We start from the raw sequence: 22233 nt of genomic DNA on the forward strand, positions 1-22233 counted from the left end.
ACAGTTATCAGGCCCTGCCTCTGCCACCCAGGGGAAGGTATAGCCCAGCTGCTAGGGGCAGGGAGGAAGGGGACCTGCTCCCCAACATCCAGGAGCCCAAAGAGGAGCCCCACAGAGAAGTGAAGCTCAGGGTCTCTCCCTGAAGCACTGGGTTCCCCATTCATCAGCCAGCAGGTTCCCATTCAACAAGCACTCGCTGCTCAACAGTCAGGCACCCCACCTGCACCCAGGGTGCAGAGACAGAACCTATCCCTGGCCAGGCACGGTAGCTCAGCACTTTAGGAGGCTGAGGTGAGCAGACTGCTTGAGCCCGGGAGTTGGAGACCAGCCTGGGCAACATGGCAAAACCCTGTTTCTACAAAAAATACAAAAATTAGTTGGGCTTGGTGGCGCACACTTGCTGAGGCAGGAGGTTGCAGTGAGCCAAGATCATGCCACTGCATACCAGCCTGGGTGAGAGAACAAGACTCTGTCTTTTAATTAAAAAAAAAAAAAGAGAACCCATCCCTCCTACTCTCCAGAGGCAGAGGCCAACCTCCAGCCAGGTAATCACTGACTCCATGCACCATAGCAGGTGCAGAGAAACAGGTGCCACATGGAATTGGATCACCAGGTTCAAGGGTGGCCAATGGGTTTCAGCTGTGAGTCAGCCCTGCGCTAGAGTGGCTGCCTGGAGAGCTGTGTGAGAAGGATTCTGAGGCCCTATCTGGCCTCAGCGGGGAAGAGTGGTGACTGTTTTGTCTGCCACGGATGACGAGGCGGGGAAAGGAGTCCAGAGCTATGAGTGGGCCACCAATAATCCAGACCAATCCCCTCCCACCGGACAGGTCGCAAAACTGAAGCCCACAGAGGAGGGGACTTGCCCTGTCACTCAGCTCGTTAGTGGCAGGGCAGGATGATAAGCCACTGTCAACTTGGACACTGAGGGGATGAGATGCAGCCACGTGGGCACGGGGGAGATGGTGGTGATGAGAAAGTGACATCTCCCACTCCGTTCAGTTTGACCTCATCCTCGAAGCGCCCCCTCCCCAGGCAGGTCGGCATCCCCATTTCAGAGCAGGGGCTCGGAAGCTCAGAGAGGGAAACAATGGGCCCAGGCTCTCCTGGGTAGTAAGGAACTCTGACAGCAGCACTTACAACTGCCAGGTGACACTGCCTATCACCCCGGATGGTGAGGCCCCGCCGGAGGCCTCAGGAGGAGGGGATTCTCAGAAGGATGGGGGCTCAGCGCAGGGATGAGCTCTGCCAGGAAGGCCCTCTCCCAGCCCCACCTAGCCCTGGGCTCACCTGGCAGGGCAGGGCTGGGGGTTGCAGGTTTCCAGCGCCACAGCTGGCTGCTGGGCCCCTGCTCTGCACCGGGCTGGGGGCAATGTCTTCAGGAGGCTGCCCTGGGCCTCCACGCAGTGCACTGGCCGCTCCCGCAGGCCGCCCCCACAGGAGGCGCTGCATGGGCCGAAGTCTCCCACCGCCCAGCTGAGGAAGGAGACAGAGCGTCGGGACCCTGGCCAGGTCCCAGGCTGGCCTGGGGTGATGGGGTGGCAGGTGCTGACGTACTCCCCCGGTCTGGGACAAGCAATGGGCACTACGGCCAGCCTAGCCTCTCCAGGTGTTCCCAGGCTGCCAGACGGCTGAGCCTGAGGACACCCGAATCATAGGCTGGTGAGCAGCTGCCCTGTCCTGCACCCAGCAGGAATGGCCTTGTCCCTAACAGTGTGCCCCGTCAGGTGTGGTGACAGCCAGGGACTTTGCACTAGGAGCTCCGCAAGTCTCCCTACAACCCTCCAGGTAGGCAATCACCTCCATCTCACCATGAATACCTGAGCTCAAGAGAGGCCTCGGTGGCCCAGACAAGGTGGCAGCAGGTGTGGGTCCCACTGGGCTGACATTGTCACCATGTCTGCCCCAAGCCTCAGTGTCCTCACCTGCAGAATGGGGGCACTCACAGAGCCCCCCTTGCAGGGCTGTGGGCAGGGGTAATGAGAGCCTGCACAGGAGCAGCTCAGCCCGGCCCTGCCACATGGGCCCCATAGGCCAGGGACAGAGCCCAGCAGCCCCAGCGGAACCCTCTCTCCCCCTTGGAGCTGCGCAGACAGCACCACACTCACTAGGGAGGGCAGGGTTCGAGCACGCAGGCCTCTGGCCACGCTGGTGGCTGCTGGCTCCCTTGGCACTGGACAGTCTCCACCAACTCCTTCCTGGCCTGGTCCAGGCAGCTGTAGTTTACCCAGCGCAGCCCTGGGAGGGAAGAGGGAGGGCTAGGCCGCCTCCCTGCAGGGGCAAGCCGTGCTGTGGATGAGCCTTCCCCAGGTCTCACCTGCCCCACAGCTCACCGAGCAGGGCCCACGCACAGCGGCCCACACCCAGGCCTGCCGTGGCTTAGGCTGGAAGTAGGTGAAGGTGATGTCTGGGCGGGTGAGGTTGCCATACTCCTCGCCATACCGCCTGTAAACCTGCAGACAAAGAGCTTCAGGCCTTGTCCAGTGGGTTCCCTGAGGGTCACTGTCATGGCCACCTCCCCTGGGAAGCCTTCCAACTTCTTCTTGCATCCCTATAATCTTTCGTTCAGCAAGCAATCACTGGCCAGGCACGGTAGCTCATGCCTGTAAACCCAAAACTTTGGGAGCCTGAGGCAGGCAGATCACTTGAGCCCAGGAGTTTCAGAGCAGCCTGGGCAACATAGCAAGACTCCATCTCTATAAAAAAGTTAAAAAATTAGCTGGGCATGGTGGCACATGCCTGTAGTCCCAGCTACTTGGGAGGCTGAGGTGGGAGGATCACTTGAGCCCAGGAGGTCGAGGCTGCAGTGAGCTGTGATAGTGCCACTGCACTCCAGCCTGGGCAACAGTGAGACCCTCTCTCAAAAAACAACAAAGACAAAAATAACGGCAAGCAATCACCAACACTGACCTGTACCAGGCTCTGGGGATAGCACAGTGCACAGGACACTGGCTGAGCTGCAAGGAGCTCTCAGTGGGTTGGGATAGAGGGCTGGGAGAGGTAATTACCAAGTCATTGGTGGGTTACGGGATAGGGTATTTGGGCAGCACAGAGAAGGTTCCCTAAGCTGGCTGGGTAGAGGATAAAGTGCAGTGGAGGAGGCAGGCCCACCTTAGGCTGGGCTAAGGAGCCCAAGAAGGGCTAGGGCAGGGCCAGCACAGAAAGTGCTTCTGGAGCCAGAGCTGAGGCCCGTAGGGTCGGCAGGAAGAAACTGGATCCCTGGGGACCTGTGGCCGGCTACTGGCTTGGGACTGCCCCGGAGAGCACTAGGAAGAACTTCAGCAGGTTCCTGGGCCTAAGGCTCTTCAGGAGGGTAACTGGGTCCTGTGCCCAAGACCAGCCCAAGGAAGAGGCCAGCCTGGAGGCCAGAGCCCAGGGCGAGGTGACATTCCGCACCTGCCCCCTCGATGCCCACATCTGGCCAGTGCCGCAAGCCTGTGTTGGTTACGGTGCGGTTTCTCAGGCCCAACACAGGGAAGTCCTGATTCAGGGAATACGCAGAGGACCCGGGAATCTGCTTTTTTACACACTGCAGAGGATGATGGGAGAGCCACTCGGCAGCCAGCATCTGGAGACAATGTCTCAGGCAAGGGGAGGGGAGGAAGGGAGCCATATCGGGAAGAGAAGGGATAAGCCGCTCACAGGGGCTTGCTTTGGCCTGGCCTGGCCTGATCTGTGGGAGGCCCTGCTGTCTCTGGCTGCTGTAGGGGCAGAGGACGCTGCTCCGGCCGCTGAGACTGGGCCCCTCTCCCAAGGTTCTCAGGTCTGTTTCAGCCTGCGCTTATGTCTCTCCACCCTCCACGTGCCTTCCTCAGCGAAGCACCAATGGGGACATACATGGGCGAGCACACGTCACTGAGGACACGCCTGAACAAGGCCTTCCGGTTCCCACACACACTGCACCAAAGAAGCAGTGAGAGCCAGCATCTGTTCTCAGCTTCCTCAGCACCAAGGCCTACTCCCCAGATGCCACTGCACCTGCGTCCATGCCTTCATCTCCCCACAAACCCACACAGTAGGACCTTCCTTCATCCCTCCCACACTGACACTGTTCCCTCAGCCATACGCTTCCTTCCCTGCTTGGCCCAGCAACATCTGCTCATCTGACACCTCAGCTCCATCACTCTTTCCCAGGGAGCCCTGGACCCCTGCAGTGGGCCCTCCAACCTTACCTGATCCCAGAACTGCAGGGCCTTCTCCCACGGGCTCTGGGCACAGGCACATTTGGATATTTGTGGGACCCTAAGCCCCTGGAGGAGCTAGCTATATTTTGCCGAGCACAGGGCCCAACACATAGTGGGTCCCCTGTAAGTGACCGCTGAATGAATAAATGAACGAATCAGGGAATGGATGGATGGACAAACGAGCAAGCAGCCATAGCCCCCAAGAAGAAGCCCCCACTGGCCTCCCCCAGGCTCTCCTGCTGACCTGGATGTCAGCATCTTCCTGCAGGGGTCCCCAGATGCGGATCTCCTCCAGGTGGGGCAGCCGGTCCTCGGTGAGGGCCACTCTGTACTCGACACGACCATCCTCCAGGAGGGAGGGGTAGGTGGTGTTAGGGGAGATGCTCATCTTCCCAGCCACGACATAGCGCCCTCCAATCCTCACCGCTGTCGGGGAACCAGCCCTGTTAGCCGTGTGGAGCTGAGCACCCATCCTCCTCACAGGCACATGTCCGTGACTCTCCTTCCCGAGGTCCCCAGCCCTCCTCTAAGGAGCCACAGGCATCTGAGCCAGAGGCTTCCCCACAGCGGAGGCTCTGGGCCTCTTTCCACAACCTGGTGAGGGCTATGACCAAGTGCACTCAAGCACAGAACTCAACAGGCTCAGGGCTCAGGGACCCCATGGCAAGTGCCGGCAACCAAGGCTTCAAAGGTTAGGTGCAGGCACACTCCAGAAAGACCCACTGTGGCCCTCAATAGCAAAGAAGCGGGCCTTGCCCAAAGAGAAGTCCGGCTTTTGCTGTTGGCTTCCAAGAGGAAACACGGGTCACACCAGGCAGAAGTGTCCTCCTTTAGGGCAGGGGCTGGCTGTACCAGAAAGACCAACTATGTGATTTAGGATAAGGGCTTTGGGTCACCAAGAGACTGAGAGTATCCACCTGGCCAATTAGTCAATCATGTCTTTGCACTCAAACCCCAGGAAAAACTCTCAACTCCCACTCAGTGGGCTTTCTGTGTGGGCAATACTCCATGCGTATGGCCACGCTCCAATGCTAGAAGGGTGTCACATCCCTGAGACATCAGGCCTCCTGGTTGGACCCTCCCAGACTCTGCCTACATCTCTTCCCTTGGACAATTCTAACCTGTGTTCTTCTGGAAGGAGCCGCAGCCATGTGCCACAGCTCTCAGTGAGCTCTGGGAGTCTTCCTAGTCAACTATCAAGCCTGAGGGTGGTTTGGGGAACCCCCTGAACTTGCGGGTGATGTCAGAAGTGAGGGCATCTTGGCAACAGTGCTCTGCACCTTTGCAGTCTAGCTAACTGGGTGGGAGTCCTCCAGTCAACTCACCCAAGTGTGTGAAGAGAGGCCTGTGGTTGGCAATGTAGACACTGGTCAGGTTGGGGGTAACTGTCAGAAATGTGACATATTCTAGAAAGAAGAAAAGAAGGAGAGATGCGTGGACCTCACAGCCACCACACCACAGACAACGGGAGCTGATCTTAGCTGGTCGGGAAAAATTGAACAATGCCATGGGGCTGGCTCCAGCAGCAGTGAGTCCCCTGTCATGGGGGCAATTAAAAGCAGGCTGGAGGACCACCTGCCAAGGCTCTGCCCTGGCTGGGAGAAGGGACCGGGACCAAGGTTCTCCAGCACAGTGGGGCAAGCCAGAGGGAGGCAGGGCTCAAGTCCCTGCTCTCCATAGAAGCACTGGCATTTGCAAATGATTTTTGACCTCATATATACACCAAAGTCAAAGATTTTCCAAATGTAACTACCATCCCTCTCATTCACTTGTGTCCCTCTCAGTGGGATTTCTTGAGCAGGAGAGAAGAGGGTAGCTGCCACAGAATGCACAATGTACTTTTTTTTTTTTTTTTTTTTTTAGACAGCGTCTCACTCTGTTGCCCGGGCTGGAGTGCAGAGGGATCTCGGCTGACTGCAACCTCTGCCTCCTGGGTTCAAGCAATTCTCCTGCCTCAGCCTCCTGAGTAGCTAGGACTACAGGCGCCCACCATCATGCCCAGCTAATTTTTGTATTTTTAGTAGAGATGGGGTTTCACCATACTGGCCAGGCTGTAGGTGATCTCCCGACTACAGGTGATCCACCCGCCTCAGCCTCCCAAAGTGCCGGGAGTACAGGCGTTGAGCACCGCGCCCAGCCAATGTCTGTGTTTTTTTTGCAGCACGGCTACAGTGAGTGACCATTACTGAGGCACCACAGTCCCAGCAGCATCAAGGCCAAAACCTGAGCCTGCCACAGGAGGGTGGCGAAGTGGAAGAGGGAGACGCTGACACCACAGGAGGCATCCAGGGCTGAGTGAGTGTGCAGGCCCTGTGATCTGAGCAGCCCCTGCACCAACGCTCTGGGCTGTGGCCATCTTGGAGGCTGGGGGACGCCCAGCCTCTGCCCCGAGGGAGGCCACCTACCTCTCGCTCTGCCAGCTGTGAAAGAGCCCTTCCGTGGGCTGCACGTGCTGTTGTCCCCACCACACACCTGGCACCTGTCCCATACCTGCTGGGAGTCCATCCTGCCGTCACAGCCAAATGTCTATGTAAAGGGAAGGACAGAGGGCCAGTGTCACTGGAGGGTGCTGGCCTCAATGACTCTGCAGCCCTGCCAGCTCTGAGATTCTGGGATCCACAAAACCAGCAACACTTCTGTAGCACCCACCATCTACACAGGAAGCAAACTTAGAGGGCTCAGTGACTTGCCCAAGGTCACACTGCAGCCCTTAACCCAGGCTGACTCCAAGTCCAGATCCTTTTCCCCAGCACCACTCCCCTGCAGACGGCACTGCAGCTCCATCAGGGCCAGCACCCACCAACCTGCCCCCAGGAGCCTTCCGATAGGACAGGTAGGCCCCAGGGCCATTACCAATGTCCACACACGCCTACCCTGCAGCTGCCCGACACACACAGGCTCAGGGTCCCGTCCTCCCGGGGGCCACTTGGCATACACCGGGTCCCATCGAGGAAGCTGTCTCCACGCTTCATGATGAAGCTCTCGCCAATGGCCCGGCACATGTGTCTGCACAGAGCATCCCCTGGAGGGCAGAGTAAAAAAGGGGGTCCTGAACCGAGCAGGAGGGGCAAGCCCCCCAGCCCCCACCCAGCTTCATCCTTTGCATCTGGGGCAAGGGTTTCTATCTTCCCCACATCCCACCTCCTAAGGCAATAATCCTAATCACGATCCTAATCTAATCTAATAATTAATGGTGTTGAATTAGGAACCAAGGCTGGGTGCAATGGTTCATGCCTGTAATCCCAGAACTTTGGGAAGCCGAGGCAGGCGGATCACCTGACGTCAGGAGTTCGAAACCAGCCTAGCCAACATGGCGAAACCCCATCTCTACTAAAAATACAAAAAAATTAGCCGGCATGGTGGTGCAAGCCTGTAGTCCCAGCTACTCGAGAGGCTGAGGGGCAAGAATCCCTTGAATCCCAGAGGCGGAGGTTACAGTGAGCTGAGATTACGCCACTGCACTCCAGCCTGGGCGACAGAGCAAGACTCTGTCTCAAAAAAAAAGTATCATGAACCAAGGAACACACTTGGCATTTTCCGATTATCTCCCTGAATCCTTGTAGCGCCCAGGGAGGGACCTACTGCTATTATCTCCATTTCACAGATGGGAAATTGAGACTCAGAGATGGGATGTCAGTGCCTGATCTACCAGCGAGGCCTGGCCACTATGTCATCCATGGTGTGTGGGATGCCAGAGCCTGAACCGCTTTTCCCAGTGCTGGAGGGATAGTAGGCCAACCCCCCTATGACTCTGCCCTGTCCGAGGGTCTCCAGGGCTGGCTCCTCCCCCAACCCCACACTCCGCAGGCCCCACCTTGGCTGTGTGGTACAGCAGCACCCCAGTGGTAGAAGGAGGCACCGCCAGGGGAGGAGCGCAGCGGCTGGCTGTCGGTCCTGGCACACTGTTCCGACATGAACTCCAGCTGGGTCTTCTCGCAGGCCTGGCCAGGAGGAGGCAGAGGACAGGCAGAGGAGGGGGATGGCGGTGGGGCGGGGGGCGGGTGTTGTCACTGGGAGACTGCATGGCACCCTACAGTAAGGGATCAAGATGTGGGTGTGGCCTCAGCTCCAGGCCGTGCCTCGGTTCCCTGCTCTGTAAACTGGGGTGACAAAAGTGCCTGCCTCTCTCTATTGATGGGAAAACCCCGGGGAATCCGTAAAGAACACAGGGCAGCAACGAAGAAGAAAGCCAGGAAAGAGCATTACGCTCAGAGCCTCTGCTTCCAAGGCCTGAACTCAATAAAACAGGGACGGGGATGTGTATTCTTTAGGTAGTGCACCTAGAGGCAGGTAACCAAAGCATGGAGCAAAGACCTCACCACCGAAGCCTCTGCACTCAGGCAGGCGTCTTGGACTTTTATGGGCTGACAGAAGATAGCCGGAGTTGACTCCCTGGACAGCCACACTGACCACACTGCCTTCACGAAATCCCACCACCCTGTGCTCCAGCCAAAGACCCTCCCCTCGCGGTCTGGGGAGGTCTTGGTGGTCCATTTGGAGAAGGAGGAAAGGGAGGGTCTCACCACATGCAGAACTGTAATACAGCCAGGGACAAACCCACACCCAGGGCCATCGAAGCAGGAGATAGAATTTAACTCAATGTAAAAAGAATCTTTCTACCATTTCATACCACCAAGATGGCCAAAATCAAAAAACAGAAAACAGGCCGGGCGCCATGGCTCACGCGTGTAATCCCAGCACTTTGGGAGGTTAAGGTGGGCGGATCACCTGGGGTCGGAGTTCAAGACCAGCCTGGCCAACATGACAAAACCCCATCTCTACAAAAAAAAAAAAGAAGAGAAAAGAAAAAACAATAACAGAAAACAGCAAGTGCTGCAGCGGATGTGGGGAAACTGGAACCCTGGCGCAATGCTGGTGGGAATGTGAAACAGTTCAGGCACTGTGGAAAACAATTTGGCAGTTTCTTTAAAAGCCAAACAGGCTGGGCGCGGTGGCTCACGCCTGTAATCTCAGCCCTTTGGGAGGCCGAGGCAGGCGGATCACGAGGTCAGGAGATCAAGACCATCCCGGCTAACATGGTGAAACCCCGCCTCTACTAAAAATACAAAAAAAAATTAGCCGGGCATGGTGGCGGGCGCCTGTAGTCCCAGCTATTCGGGAAGCTGAGGCAGGAGAATGGGGTGAACCTGGGAGGCGGAGCTTAGAGTGAGCCAAGATCGCGCCACCACACTCCAGCTTGGGCGACAGAGCGAGACTCCGTCTCTAAAAAAAATAAATAAATAAATAAAGGAAAAAATAAGAAAAAAAAAAGTCAAACATAGGCCGGGAGCAGTGGCTCACGCCTGTAATCCCAACAGTTTGGGAGGCCAAGGTGGGCAGATCACCTGAGGTCAGGAGATCCAGACCATCCTGGCTGACGTGGTAGAAACTCCATCTCTACTAAAAATACAAAAAATTAGCCAGGCATGGTGGCGCGTGCCTGTAATCCCAGCTACTCCGGAAGGTGAGGCAGGGGAATCGCTTGAACCCAGGAGGCGAAGGTTGCAGTGAGCTGAGATTGCACCACTGCACTCCAGCCTGGCGACAGAGCAAGACTCTGTCTCAAAAAAAAAAAAAAGAAAAAAAAAAAGTCAAACATACAATTCCCATACGATCCAGTAACTCCGCTCTTCAGCATACTGCCAAAAGAATTGAAAACAGGGATTCAAACATGTACGAGCACATTCGCAGCGGCTCTGTTCACAGGAGCCAAAAGGTGAAAACACCTCAGATGTCCATCAGCAGACGACTGGATGAAAATGTGGTCTATCCCTGCAGTGGAATATGATTCAGCCAGAAAGAGGAATGAGGCGCTGACACAGGCTACAACACAGGTGAGCCTTGGGGACGTGCCGCTGGGGGAGGAAGGCAGGCAGGAAGCACACCTGTTGTCTGGCCTCAGGTACGTAGCATGTCTAGAACAGGTCAATCCACAGAGACAGAAGGGAAACCAATGGCCGCCGAGTGGCGAAGGAGAAATGGGGAGTGACAGCCTACCATATGGGGTTCACTCCAGAGTACTCCAGAGTACTGGAAACGTTCTGAAACTAGACAGAGGCAGTACTTGCCCAACCTTGTGAGTGTACTAAAGGCCACTGAGTTGCCACTTTAAAATGCTTGATTTCATGCTACATGAATGTCACCTCAATTTATAAATAAAAGACTCCTTCGGCCAGGCGCAGTGACTCACACCTGTAATCCCAGCACTTTGGGAGGCCGAGGCAGGCGGATCACGAGGTCAGGAGATCAAGGCCATCCTGGCTAACACGGTGAAACCCCGCCTCTACTAAAAATACAAAAAATTAGCCGGGCGTGGTGGCAGGCGCCTGTAGTCCCAGCTACTCAGGAGACTGAGGCAGGAGAATCGCTTGAACCTGGGAGGCGGAGGTTGCAGTGAGCTGAGATAGCACCACTGCACTCCAGTCTGGGTGACAGGGAGAGACTCTGTCTAAAAAAATAAAAATAATATTTAAAAAATTCCTTTGCAGGCATGCAGCAGCGCACTGTATTCCTAGTGGGGAGGTTCTCCCTGCAGAGATGCGCTCTGGAGGGCAAAGTGGCACTCAGGGAGGGAGGCGGGACGCTTCAGGGGCTCTGTGGGCATCAGCAGGACTGGCCTGGTTTACGAACTGGGGTCCCAATGTCCTTCTCTCTCTTTTTTAATTTTTATATATTTTTTGAGACAGAGTCTCACTCTGTCGCCCAGGCTGGAGTGCAATGGCCCAATCTCGGCTCACTGCAACCTCCACCTCCTGGGTTCAAGTGATTCTCCTGCCTCAGCTTCCCGAGTAGCTGGGACTACAGGCGCCCACCACCACACCCGGCTAATTTTTGTATTTTCTGTAAAGACGAGATTTCACCATGTTGGCCAGGCTGGTCTTGAACCCCTGACCTCAGGTGATCCACCTGCCTTGGCCTCCCAAAGTGCTGGGATTACAGGCATAAGCCACCTCACCTGGCCCCAATGTCCTTCTCAAATGTGTCCTGGTGTGAACCACAGATGGTCACTTTGGCTCCCCCAGGGCCCGGTGCCACCAGCTGCCCCCTCCTACCCCAGGAAGCAGGCCTACCTGAGTGTTGCACATCTCGGCCTGGAGGTCAGCACCAACACATGCACGCCCCCCAAAGGCAGGTCTGAAAATGCCCAGGAGACAGGAGGGTGAGACAGGAGGGTGACCACTGCCTTCAACTAGGGACTATGGTATGGCCACACTCCCTGACAGAAAAGCACCCTCCCTGCGGTACCTGGGGTTGTTGCACTGCCGCCTCCTGGTGACCACACCTCCTCCACAGGAGCGGGAGCAAGGACTTTGGGGACCCCAGCTAGACCAGCGCCCATGCACTGCTGCTATGGGGGTCAGCTCCACCAGGGAGCGGCAGCGACCCTTGGAGCACCACTGCAAGGCAAGGATGGCTTCATCTCCCATCCCACAGTGACCCCACCACAGCACTCCCAACACACACGGAGAGTCCCCCAACATCCTCAGGGATCCCCAACACACACAGTGACCCCACCACAGCACTCCCAACACACACGGAGAGTCCCCCAACATCCTCAGGGATCCCCAACACACACAGGGACCCCACCCACAGCGACCCCCAAACACACACAAGGAACTCACCCATAGGGATCCCCCAACACACAGGGATCTCCAACACACACAGAGACCCCCCAACACACAGGTACCCCAGCCACATGGATCCCCCAGACCCACAGGGATCCTCCAACACCCAGAGACCCCCCAATATACACATAGAACCCCCCAGGGACCCCTCAACACACAGGGATCCTCCAACACACACATAAGGACCCCACCCACAGGGACTCTACACTCACAGGGACCCCTTACACAGGGGTCCCCCCCGAGACACCCCATATCCACAAGGACCTTCACACAGAGACCCCACCCAAAGGAACCCCACACCCATGGGCACCCCCCATACAAACAGGCAGCCCACATTCCCATTCTGCATGGGAGCAAATGCTAAAGGAAAGAGGTCAGACCACCAACCCAAAGGACAGTCCCCAAGGCCAACTCCAAGACTCTCTGCCCCATACTGGTCCTGCCTCCCAACCTAGGAATAGGGCGGCCTGGCTGGAGGCACCCACGTGCACATGCTCACAGGAGCCCACTCATTCACTCTTGGCTCTGACCTTCTCCACGCCACATTCTGTCCCATCCAGGAGAGGAATGAGGAGGCGGCTGCAGCTGCTTTGGTCCAGCGGGTCTGTGTGGCAGGAGAGGGCCTGGCACATATCCTATGAGGGTGGACAGGTGGCAAGCTCAGGGGCCACCAGGGCCTTCCAGGCCAGTGTCCAACCTTAACTGTCCCTCCCAGACCGCAGGACACACTGACACAGCCAACACTCTGCACTGTGGGCACTGGTGCCCTCAGAGGACAAGGCATGACTGACCCATCGATGGGGAACCGGGACCATGACCAGGTCCTGTCACACTTTTGGGGGCCCATGGAAATGTGTTTTTTGTGTCTTTTTTCTTTTTTTCCTTCTTAACTTGTCACTGACTTGAAGCTCAAGAGGCAAATGTTTTAATTTCTTTTTCTTTCTTTTTTTTTTTTGAGACAGTTTCGCTCTTGTTGCCCAGGCTGGAGGGCAATGGCGCGATCTTGGCTCACCTCAACCTCTGCCTCCTGGGTTCAAGCAATTCTCCTACCTCAGCCTTCCGAGTAGCTGGGATTACAGGCATGTGCCACCACGCCCGGCTAATTTTTTGTATTTTTAGCACAGATGGCATTTCTCCATGTTGGTCAGGCTGGTCTCAAACTCCCGACCTCAGGTGATCCGCCTGCCTTGGCCTCCCAAAGTGCTGGGATTACAGGCGTGAGCCACCACACCTGGCCTAATTTCTTTTAAAATCAGAAGAAAAAAGGCCGGGCACTGTGGCTCACGCCTGTAATCCCAGCAATTTGGGAGGCCGAGGCGGGCAAATCACGAGGTCAGGAGATCGAGACCATCCTGGCTAACACAGTGAACCCCCGTCTCTACTAAAAATACAAAAAATTAGCCGGGTGTGGTGGCAGGCACCTGTAGTCCCAGCTATTTGGGAGGCTGATGCAGGAGAATGGCTTGAACCCTGAAGGCAGAGCTTGCAGTGAGCCAAGATCGCGCCACTGCATTCCAGCCTGGGTGACAGAGCGAGACTCCGTCTCAAAATAAATAAATAAATTAAATTAAATCAGAAGAAAAAAATGAACTAGGCTGGGTGTGGTGGCTTATCCTGTAATCCCAGCACTTTGGGAGGCCAAGGCGGGCGGATCACCTGAGGTCAGAATTTGAGACCAGCCCGGCCAACATGATGAAACCCTGTCTCTACTAAAAAATACAAAACTTAGCTGGGCATGGTGGCACATGCCTGTAGTCCCAGCTACTCGGGAGGCGTAGGCCTGGGAATCGCTTGAACCTGGGAGGCGGAGGTTGCAGTAAGCCAAGATTGTGCCACTGCACTCCAGCCTGGGTGACAGAGTGAGACTCTGTCTCAAAAAAAAAAAAAAAAGAAAAAATGAACTTCCAGGTCAAAATTAATGTTGTAATATATAATATTAATAGATTTGCTGGTCAGGCGTGGGTGGTGGCTCATGTCTGTAATCCCAGTGCTTTGGGACGCCAAGGTGGGAGGATGGCTTGAAGCCAGGAGTCCTAGACCAGCCTGGGTAACAAAGGGAGACCCCATCTCTACAAAAAATTTAAAAATTAGCTGGGCATTGTGGCATGTGCCTGTAGTCCCAGCTACTCCAAGGTCGAGGTGGGAGGATCACTTGTGCCCAAGAAGTTGAGGCAACAGTGAGCTATGATTGTGCTACTGCACTCCACCCTGGGCAACAGAAGGAGGCCCTGTCTCAAAAGAAGAAAAAAAAAGACTTGGCGGGGCGCTGTGGCTCATGCCTGTAATCCCAGCACTTTGGGAGGCCAGGGCGGGCGGATCACGAGGTCAGGAGATCGAGACCATCCTGGCTAACACAGTGAAACCCCGTCTCTACTAAAAATACAAAAAATTAGCCAGGCGTGGTGGCGGGCGCCTGTAGTCCCAGCTACTCGGGAGGCTGAGGCAGGAGAATGGTGTGAATCTGGCAGGCGGAGCCTGCAGTGAGCCGAGAGGGAGACTCCGTCTCACAAAAAAAAAAAAAAAAAAAAAAGACTTGTATTTATAGTAACACATAAAACTTTATACATTGTATAAGAATATTAAAATATAATTCTCAATTTTTTTGTGGAGGAAGGGGCCCATCAAGGCAAAAGTGCCTGGAGCCCATGAATGTCCCATGTAATCCTGCGAGGAAGTCTGTCTTTTGGGGTGCCTGCTCTCCATCTCCCCTCCCCCTACCAGCCCCACTTCTGCTGTGGGTTCAGTTTGGAGGCCACTTCCTCCAGGAAGCCCTCCAGGCTGACTCCAGCCACAATAGATGGGGAAGTCCTTGGTAACTGTTTAAGATTGGTGTACTCACTCAGCCAGGAGTCCTTGGGCACAGGGGCCCTCCCAGGACTAGCTACATAATTTGTGGGGCCCAGTCAAACAAAAATGTTGGCGCTTTTGTTCAAACATTTTAAATAATTTCTAGAGGGCACAGACAGCATTAAACTAAGCCGCCCTGGCTTAGTCCTCAGCCTAGCACGGCACCCAGCAGGTTCTCACCATGCACGTTTGGGGGGACGTGAGCTGGGTGATGCGGAGGGACCTCACAGCCAATCCCAGGCCACCGCCGGCAGACTCACCAGGTGCTCCCTGGCGAAGGTGCAGGCGACAGCCTTGGGGCCGAAGGCCACGCGGCACTGCTCGTTGGCGCTGTAGTAGAGGCCAGGCTGCGCATCCGGCGGGTGCCCCGCGGACCCGGGTTGAGGCCGCGGCGGGTCCCACACGCAGCGCGCCCGTCCTGCGCTGCGACAAGGCCCGGCTCAGGCCCGGCTCAGTCCCGGGGTGTACACCGGGAGGAGGCGGGACGGAGGAGTGGGCACGAGGATGGAAGCGTTTGGAAGCGTGGCCTTTTGTGAGTGGGAACAGGAGTTCTCGGCCCGCGCCCCCCACCAGGAGCCGGCTCTTGGCTGGGACCAAGACTAAGGCTCCTGCCGGTGCGGAGGTGGGTGGCCAGCAGAGGGAGCGGCGACGGAGGGACGGGTCTGAGTGGGATGGAGCAGATGCAGGTTAGGCCCGGGAGCGGTGCGGTCGGCGGGAAGGGGACGCAGGGATACATGTACGCGGGTTGGGGAGATAGGGGTGTGGGGCTGATGGAGCGTGGAGAGTGGACGGAGGAGTAGGGGCGGGTGGAGGCAGACGAAGGGTAAGGGGGTGAAGTGAGGGGGTGGGTGCAGGAACAGGGTGGGCGCAGGAACGGGGTGGGCGCAGGAACGGGGTGGGTGCAGGGGGCTGAGATGGAGGGGTGGATGGAGGAGAGTAGGATGCAGGGGTGGGTGTAGGCAAGTGGGAGAGAACGAGGGAGTGTATGTGGAGTCAAGGGGCGGGATGGGGGTGGACGGAGGGGTGCGTGCCCAGATTGGCTGGAACGAAAGTGTGGGCGCAAGGGGGCGAGGGAGGACGCAGGGGTGGGTGCAGGGAGGGGGTGGAACGGAGCGGTGGGCGCAGGGGTTGGACAGAAGGGTGGCCGCAGAGTGGGACAGCACGGGGGGAGGTGCAGGGGGTGGGACAGGTGGGTGGGACGGGGGGGTGGGTGCAGGGGTTGGGACGGAGGGGTGGGCGCAGGAGTGAGCGCAGCGGGGTGGGACGGAGCGGTGGGCGCGGGGTTGGACGGAGAAGTGGGTCAGGACGGAGGGGTCGGACAGGAAGGAGGGCTGAATGCGGAGTGGGGACGGACGTAGGGAGAGGTGGGGACGGACGTAGGGAGAGGTGGGGACGGACGTAGGGAGAGGTGGGGACGGACGTAGGGAGGGGTGGCGCGGGCGGCCCAGCGGGCTGGCTGGAGGCTCGCGCGCCCGCCCCTCCACGGACGGAGCGGTGGGCGCGGGGTTGGACGGAGGGGTGGGACAGGAAGGAGTGCTGAATGCGGAGTGGGGACGGACGTAGAGAGAGGTGGCGCTGGCGGCCCAGCGGGCTGGCTGGAGGCTCGCGCGCCCCTCCCGCGGGGCGGCCGCTACCTGAGCAGGCTCAGCAGCTGCCGGCGGCTACAGGGGGACCAGGCGAGGCCGGCGCGGGGCGCGGCGCCGTCCGAAGCCATCACGTGTCCGCTGGGGCCGCAGCCGCTGCCGGGCGCGCCGTCGTGCTCCAGGCCGAAGCTGGTCGGGGGGCGGGGAGTTGCGCTAAGGCGGCCGGCAGGGGCGGGGGCGGGGGTGGGGGCGGGGGTGGGGGCGGGACCGGGGTCGGCCAGTCAGGGGCCCGGCGCCCTAGTGCCGCAGCGCCAGCGAGTTTTCCGACCCGGGTCGACCCCTGACGCCGCCATCTGCTAACTGGGCGCAGTGGAGAGGGTCGCGTGCGCCCTGCCTCAGTTTCCCCCAGAAGGCAGCGCTAGCCCAGCAGGGTGGCTCTCGCATCTTTTGCGAATAAATATCAAAAGCCTTTAAAAATGTGCAAGCCACATTAATTCATGGTGTTAGGAGTCTGTGGGGAGGTGGGGACTGGCCGGGGCCTTGAAAGGCTGCTCTGGGGACTGTTTACATGGATGTGTTGAGCGTGAAATTCACCTACTGTGAAGAAAACACGATTTTAAAGTTCAGTTAAAACGTGCTTGCCCTTGGCCATCGTTTGCATTCCTAGGCCAGGAAGGTGAACCGTTTCCAAACTGTCACAACAGAGCTTGCTTTACCCAAAGCGGAACTGATGGAGGACTCCTAATGGGGTGGGAGAGGCCAGGCACCGGTGAGGTAGGAGGTGGACTCCACTCTGGAGACCCCGCTTGGACACTGGACCAGAGGACTAGCTAAAACAGGGAGGGGTGGGAAGCCCCTTTCCATAAGACACGCCCACCAGTGTGCCATGCCAGTCTGCCATTGCCATGGCAAAACCCAGAAGTTACTGCCCCTTTTCCATGACGAAAACCCAGAAGTTACTGCCCTTTTTCTAGAAATTTCTGCATAATCTGGCCCCTTAATTTGCATATAATTAGAAGTGGGTATAACTAGGACTGCAGCCCTGCCTTTGAGCTGCTCTTTTGGGCACAGTGTCTATGGGGTAGCCTGGCTTCAAAAGGGGCTATGCTGTGCTGTATACAGTCACAGGGCTGTACACTCTGCCCACTGCTGCATCAATCAAAGTTGCTGTCTAACACCACCTGCTCCCTCTTGAATTCTTTCCTCGGTGAAGCCAAGAACCCTCCCAGGCTAAGCCCCAGTTTGGGGGCTCACGTCTTCTGCATCACAGGAGCAGAAGGCAACTATGCTCCCTCTGAGGGAGAAGGAGCCCTGCCTTGTCCCACACCCAGGAACCCTGCCTCAACCCTCCCAGGCTCAGAGGGGTTGAAAGGGGTCGGGTGGGGGTTGGTGGGCAGGGAACATGGAAATTCACTTTTTACTTTAGAAATCTCTGCACTGTTTGAATTTTACAACAATTGGGTATTATTTTCATACTTAAAAAACTAAAGAAATGAAAAGAAACCCATCACTCTAGGTAAATGGTTATAGGTAAGAGTGAAGGTTTGCCCACAAGAATGCATAACATTCACAACAGGAAGACGTGTTCAGACAACCTAGACATCCAAGAAGAGGGGACTGATTAAATAAATTATGGTGCACACCTCTAAGAGACCTGGGATAATGTTTGGGATATATTATTACATAAAGAACAGGTAAATCCTGCACTCGCCCTAGGAAGAAAAAAGAAAGGCTGGATGCAGTGGCTCACGCCTGAAATCCCAGCACTTAGGGAGGCCGAGGCAGGTGGATCACCTGAGGTTGGGAGTTCGAGACCAGCCTGACCAACATGGAGAAACCCTGTCTCTACTAAAAATACAAAATTAGCTGGGCGTGGTGGCACATGCCTGTAATCCCAGCTACTTGGGAGGCTGAGGCAGGAGAATCACTTGAACCCAGGAGGCGGAGGTTGCAATGAGCTGAGATCACGTCATTGCACTCCAGCCTGGGCAACAAGAGCGAAACTTCGTCTCAAAAAAAAAAAAAAGAAAAGAAAAAGAAATAGCAGGTAACAAAGCAATGCACAGCATAATCACAATTTTCCTTTTATTCAGGGATCCAAACTAAATCCCAATTTTGCAAATAAGAAATATGTGTGTGTATGTAAAGAAAAGACTGAAATTAAATACAAAATGTGAAGAGACATTATCTCTAAATGGTGGGATTTGAGATAATTTTTACAGCCTGCTCTTTCTTTACCTGAATTTTCTACAGAAGTTATTTTCTACCTGCTAAAAGTGTCTTGCTCGTCTTTTGGAAAAAAAGTTTCTTTTAATCAAACAGTATCAGGTTCCCCTGTCCTCACACCTGAGTCTGTTGGGGTGAGGGGTACAGGCTCCTCTGGAGAAACTCTACAAGGACCCACTGCTTGCCAAGACCACCTCCACCCTGGGTACCCAGGTCAGCTCCTTGCCAGAGCCTGGGGACAGCTGGTGGGGCTGCATACCTGTGCCCAATCTCATGGGCGATGGTGACTCCCAGGTCGAAGCCAGTGTCCTCGGTAATGAGGCAGCTCCAGGTTGGGGAGCAGGCACCGCCCAGCTGGGTGACGCCCCGCACCTGCCGGTTACCATCAGGCAACTCTAGGTCAAACCTCGGTGAGAGAAAACAGTCACTTGGGTGGTGCCAAGGCACGTGCCTGCCCTGGGGTCACCTTTGCAGAGGGCAGGAGGCTGAGGGCGCAGCCTTCCCAGGCTGGCTGGCCAGCACCCATCAGAAAGCTCGGCTACCTAGTGATATAGAGGACCAAGTCAGCATGGCCAGGATCCGTGTCGTCCTCAGGGTTGATGGTCCGGCTCCACCCACAGACGCTCAGCAGGGACGAGGTGAGGTTGGCTGTGATATTTGGAGCACCCTGCAGATCCACAGCAAAGCCTGCATTTAGGACACCCCAACCAGGCACGGTGCTGACTGCGGTCGGTGTGTTTCCCAGTTAGTCCTCCTAACAACCCTATGACTAGCCCGTGTTAGGGATGAGACAACTGAGGCTCAGAGAAGTAGTCAGGCAGCCTGTGCTGAGTGCTGGGTAGAGCTGGGAGGGCAGCTGGTCTGTCTGGCTGAATGCATTCTGTGATCCATGCTGCCTGGGGCATCCGGGACAAGAGGTTAAAGAGGATGGAGATGCGATGACTTGGGCTTCCCGCTCTGTATGGCGTGCTGAGTTCCAGCTCCATGCCTACCTCAGGCTCTGTCAGAATGACCATCTTCACCAGGTGCACCCGAAACTGAGCCCCCAGGGACGGGTCCCGAAGCAGTTCTGCCCCCTGTGCAAGGGCAGATGAGAGAGGTAACCCGTCGGGTGGGCATTGCCAGCCCCAGGCAGCTGCTGACTCCCAGGGGCCCCCGGAGTGTGAAGAGCTGGAGAGGCTACTCCACCAGCATGTGTGGGAAGCGGGCGGGGCGGGGGGGCTCCCAAAATGTGCTGCACAGTCAGCCGTGCCTCTGTTGCTCCTCAGCTCATGGCTCAGGAAGGCCAACTAACGCAAGGAAAACAAACTCCAAAGCAAGGGGATGAGAGCACACAGATGGTCATGAGTCGGATATTCCGGTCAAATGCTGCTCCTCTCAGATCATAGGCTCCTCTCAGATTACAGGCGCCTGCCACCATGCCCAGCTAAGTTTTGTATTTTTAGTAGCTACGGGGTTTCACCATGTTGGCCAGGCTGGTCTTGAACTCCTGACTTCGGGTGATCCACCTGCCTTGGCCTCCCAAAGTGCTGGGATTATAGGCATAAGCCACCGCGCCTGGCCTTGTTTGTCTTTCTGAGACGGCGGCTAGTGGGGAAGTGCTTCCCTGCCCGCCCTTCCCCAGCTTTCAAGTGAAGGGGGGCTGCAGGGATTCAGGTGCTAGCAAGAAATGAAGGTGGGCATCTCCTTTGCCAGCAGTCTCTGTTTAGACTTCAGATGGGTGACCTGTCCTCGCCACTCTGAGCAGGGGACAAGAGAATGGAGAGAGGGCAGGGTCGGGGTGCAGAGGGCAGTGTGAGCAGCCCGCATCCCATTTGCCAGGGTTGCTTTAGCTGAGCTTTGTGGGGGTCAAATGGATACTGGGGAAGAGGCCAGGCTTGAGGGTGGCCTCAGGTGAAGGGACTTGAGTAGTGAGAGGCTGCAGGGTGTGCGTGTGCCATGGAGCCTAGAGAGGGTGTGGGACCTCACCCACCTCCACCCAGGGGAGGGAGGGAGAAGAGGAAGAACCCCAAGCCATTCTACCTGAGTTTAACCCACTGTATTCAGACTACCAGATACACCAGCCCACAGACATTGGTCACCAGCCCTGGCCGTGGGGACCTGGAGTGGGGCACTCACGATGTTGAGGTTGGTGAGCACGTAGCGCTCTGTGTCCTCCTGGTGAGCCTGGAAGACATCGGGGCCCACGGCCACCAGCAGCTCCAGGTGTAGGATGCCGCCTGCAGCCCGCCTCTGCCTCTGCCTCTGCCTCTGCCTCTGGAAGCCAGGGGAAGGAGGGCGGCCTGGCGGGGGAGAGGGAGAGCAGAGGGCGATGGTTCTAGAGAGCAAGTAGTGGAAAGCTAACAGGAGAGGGGCTGGCGGGTCTTGGAAGGATGGCCTTCTGAAGTCAAGACATTGCGTTTCACCCCCACCCCAAGAGCCGGACCCCATTAGTGACTAGGCACGCAAAGGGCAGGGCCCAGGAAGAGCTGTTGGGCTATTGTGTGCTTTGGGTCACCCCATCAAGACAAGATTCCCACTGCCCTGGTGGCTCTGCCCAAAGGGGAAAGCCCCTGCCCTGCCTCCTGGACCCTGCTCTGGGCACAGGTGTTTCACAAGTAACATCATGGACCCCGATAGGAAACTGAACACGAGTGGAGCCCGGTGTTCTCTTGGGAAGCAGGGGCCCAGGCCAGCCCTCACTGTCCTCTCCCAAGGGAGCCCTTAGAGGGTCAGGGACCCTGGGCAATGATCTCCCAGCCTTTCAGGAGCGGCAGCGCTGGAAGGACCCAGGCTATGGGATACCCAGACAGCGTCGGCTGCATCCAGCCCCCAGCGTGGCCCCAGGCACTGCTCAGTGTGCCTCCGGCCTAGGCCACAAAGAACCAGGTCACAAAGTGGGCCTTGCCCTCCCGTTGCCCCTGACCACTAGCCCACCTGCCTCTGGCCCCCATCAGCCATTAGTCAAGTTGCCAATGGCCCTACTGGGAAGGGGGCTCGCACCGGAGAAGGTCACAGACATGGGCCTGTGGGCAATGGGGACAGGCCTTTATCATAAGGAAATCCATGGCCTTAGGAGGTAGCCTGAGCCAGTACCTATCTTGTTTCCCACAGAAGGAATAAATATTTACATCCACGGTCAGAAACCACAAGAGCTCCTGAAAATCAGCCAGCTCAGCAGAGGCCATGGGGCAGGAGGGGCCAGCCAATCGGTGACCGTTCCCTTGTGATATTTAACAGAAGCTAGGGTGAGAACCCTGGCCTGGCTGGAACACCCAGACCAGCTTATATCAACTTGGCAGGAAGTAACAGAGTTAATTAACAGGGGTGACAGCAGCTTCTCTGACCTTCTCCTTCCAGATCCACCAAAAATCCCAGACCACTGACTCAGTGGTGAGATACCCCTTGAAAGTCCTGAGAAACTCCCCCCGGGAGAGAAGACACCAGGACAAGTACCTTTTAAGGGAGCACCAGGGCTCAAGTAAGAAGACACGGCCTGTGGCTCCAAAGCCTGAAGACAACTCTGCAAGACAAAAAGAGATGGATGGGGCCGGGCACAGTGGCTCTGGCCTGTAATCCTAACACTTGGGGAGACCGAGGTGGGAGGATCACTTGAGTCCAGGAGTTTGAGACTCCTGTTGTTGTTATGTTGCTGGGGCAACATAACAAGACCCCATGTCTTAAAAAAAAAAAAAAAAAAAAAAGAGAGAGAGAGAGAGAAAGAAAAAAGAACAAAAAGAGATGGATGAAGAGGAAGACAGGAGGCAGGAGGTGGGTGAGGCCAACCAAGAA

The 22233-nt window shown here is 56.6% G+C and overlaps 1 protein-coding gene across 5 annotated transcripts in view; it reads right to left on the bottom strand.

Moving 5' to 3' along the window:
- ADAMTS13 (ADAM metallopeptidase with thrombospondin type 1 motif 13) overlaps nucleotides 1-22233 on the bottom strand; it is a 41198-nt gene that overhangs the window by 14696 nt on the left and 4269 nt on the right. For 2 of the 5 annotated variants that reach the window (XM_034929413.3, XM_034929410.3), the window contains exons 2-19: nucleotides 21898-21964; nucleotides 20581-20744; nucleotides 19455-19538; nucleotides 19005-19129; nucleotides 18722-18868; nucleotides 16288-16425; nucleotides 14834-15071; nucleotides 12337-12441; nucleotides 11427-11578; nucleotides 11252-11315; nucleotides 7996-8122; nucleotides 7055-7203; nucleotides 6587-6707; nucleotides 5507-5587; nucleotides 4426-4607; nucleotides 2315-2450; nucleotides 2106-2235; nucleotides 1288-1473 (exon numbers count right to left, since the gene is read on the bottom strand). In XM_034929413.3, the coding sequence (XP_034785304.2) occupies nucleotides 1288-1473; nucleotides 2106-2235; nucleotides 2315-2450; nucleotides 4426-4607; nucleotides 5507-5587; nucleotides 6587-6707; nucleotides 7055-7203; nucleotides 7996-8122; nucleotides 11252-11315; nucleotides 11427-11578; nucleotides 12337-12441; nucleotides 14834-15071; nucleotides 16288-16425; nucleotides 18722-18868; nucleotides 19005-19129; nucleotides 19455-19478 (2105 nt within the window). In that variant the 5' untranslated portion in view covers nucleotides 19479-19538; nucleotides 20581-20744; nucleotides 21898-21964. Of the gene's footprint in view, nucleotides 1-1287; nucleotides 1474-2105; nucleotides 2236-2314; nucleotides 2451-4425; nucleotides 4608-5506; nucleotides 5588-6586; nucleotides 6708-7054; nucleotides 7204-7995; nucleotides 8123-11251; nucleotides 11316-11426; nucleotides 11579-12336; nucleotides 12442-14833; nucleotides 15077-16287; nucleotides 16426-18721; nucleotides 19150-19454; nucleotides 19539-20580; nucleotides 20745-21897; nucleotides 21965-22233 lie in introns of those variants that run through there. The other 3 variants (XM_055117499.2, XM_034929411.3, XM_055117500.2) reach the window with 2 other exon arrangements.

Source organism: Pan paniscus, chromosome 11 (assembly GCF_029289425.2).
Source record: "Pan paniscus chromosome 11, NHGRI_mPanPan1-v2.0_pri, whole genome shotgun sequence".
Classification (NCBI taxonomy): Eukaryota; Metazoa; Chordata; class Mammalia; order Primates; family Hominidae; genus Pan; species Pan paniscus.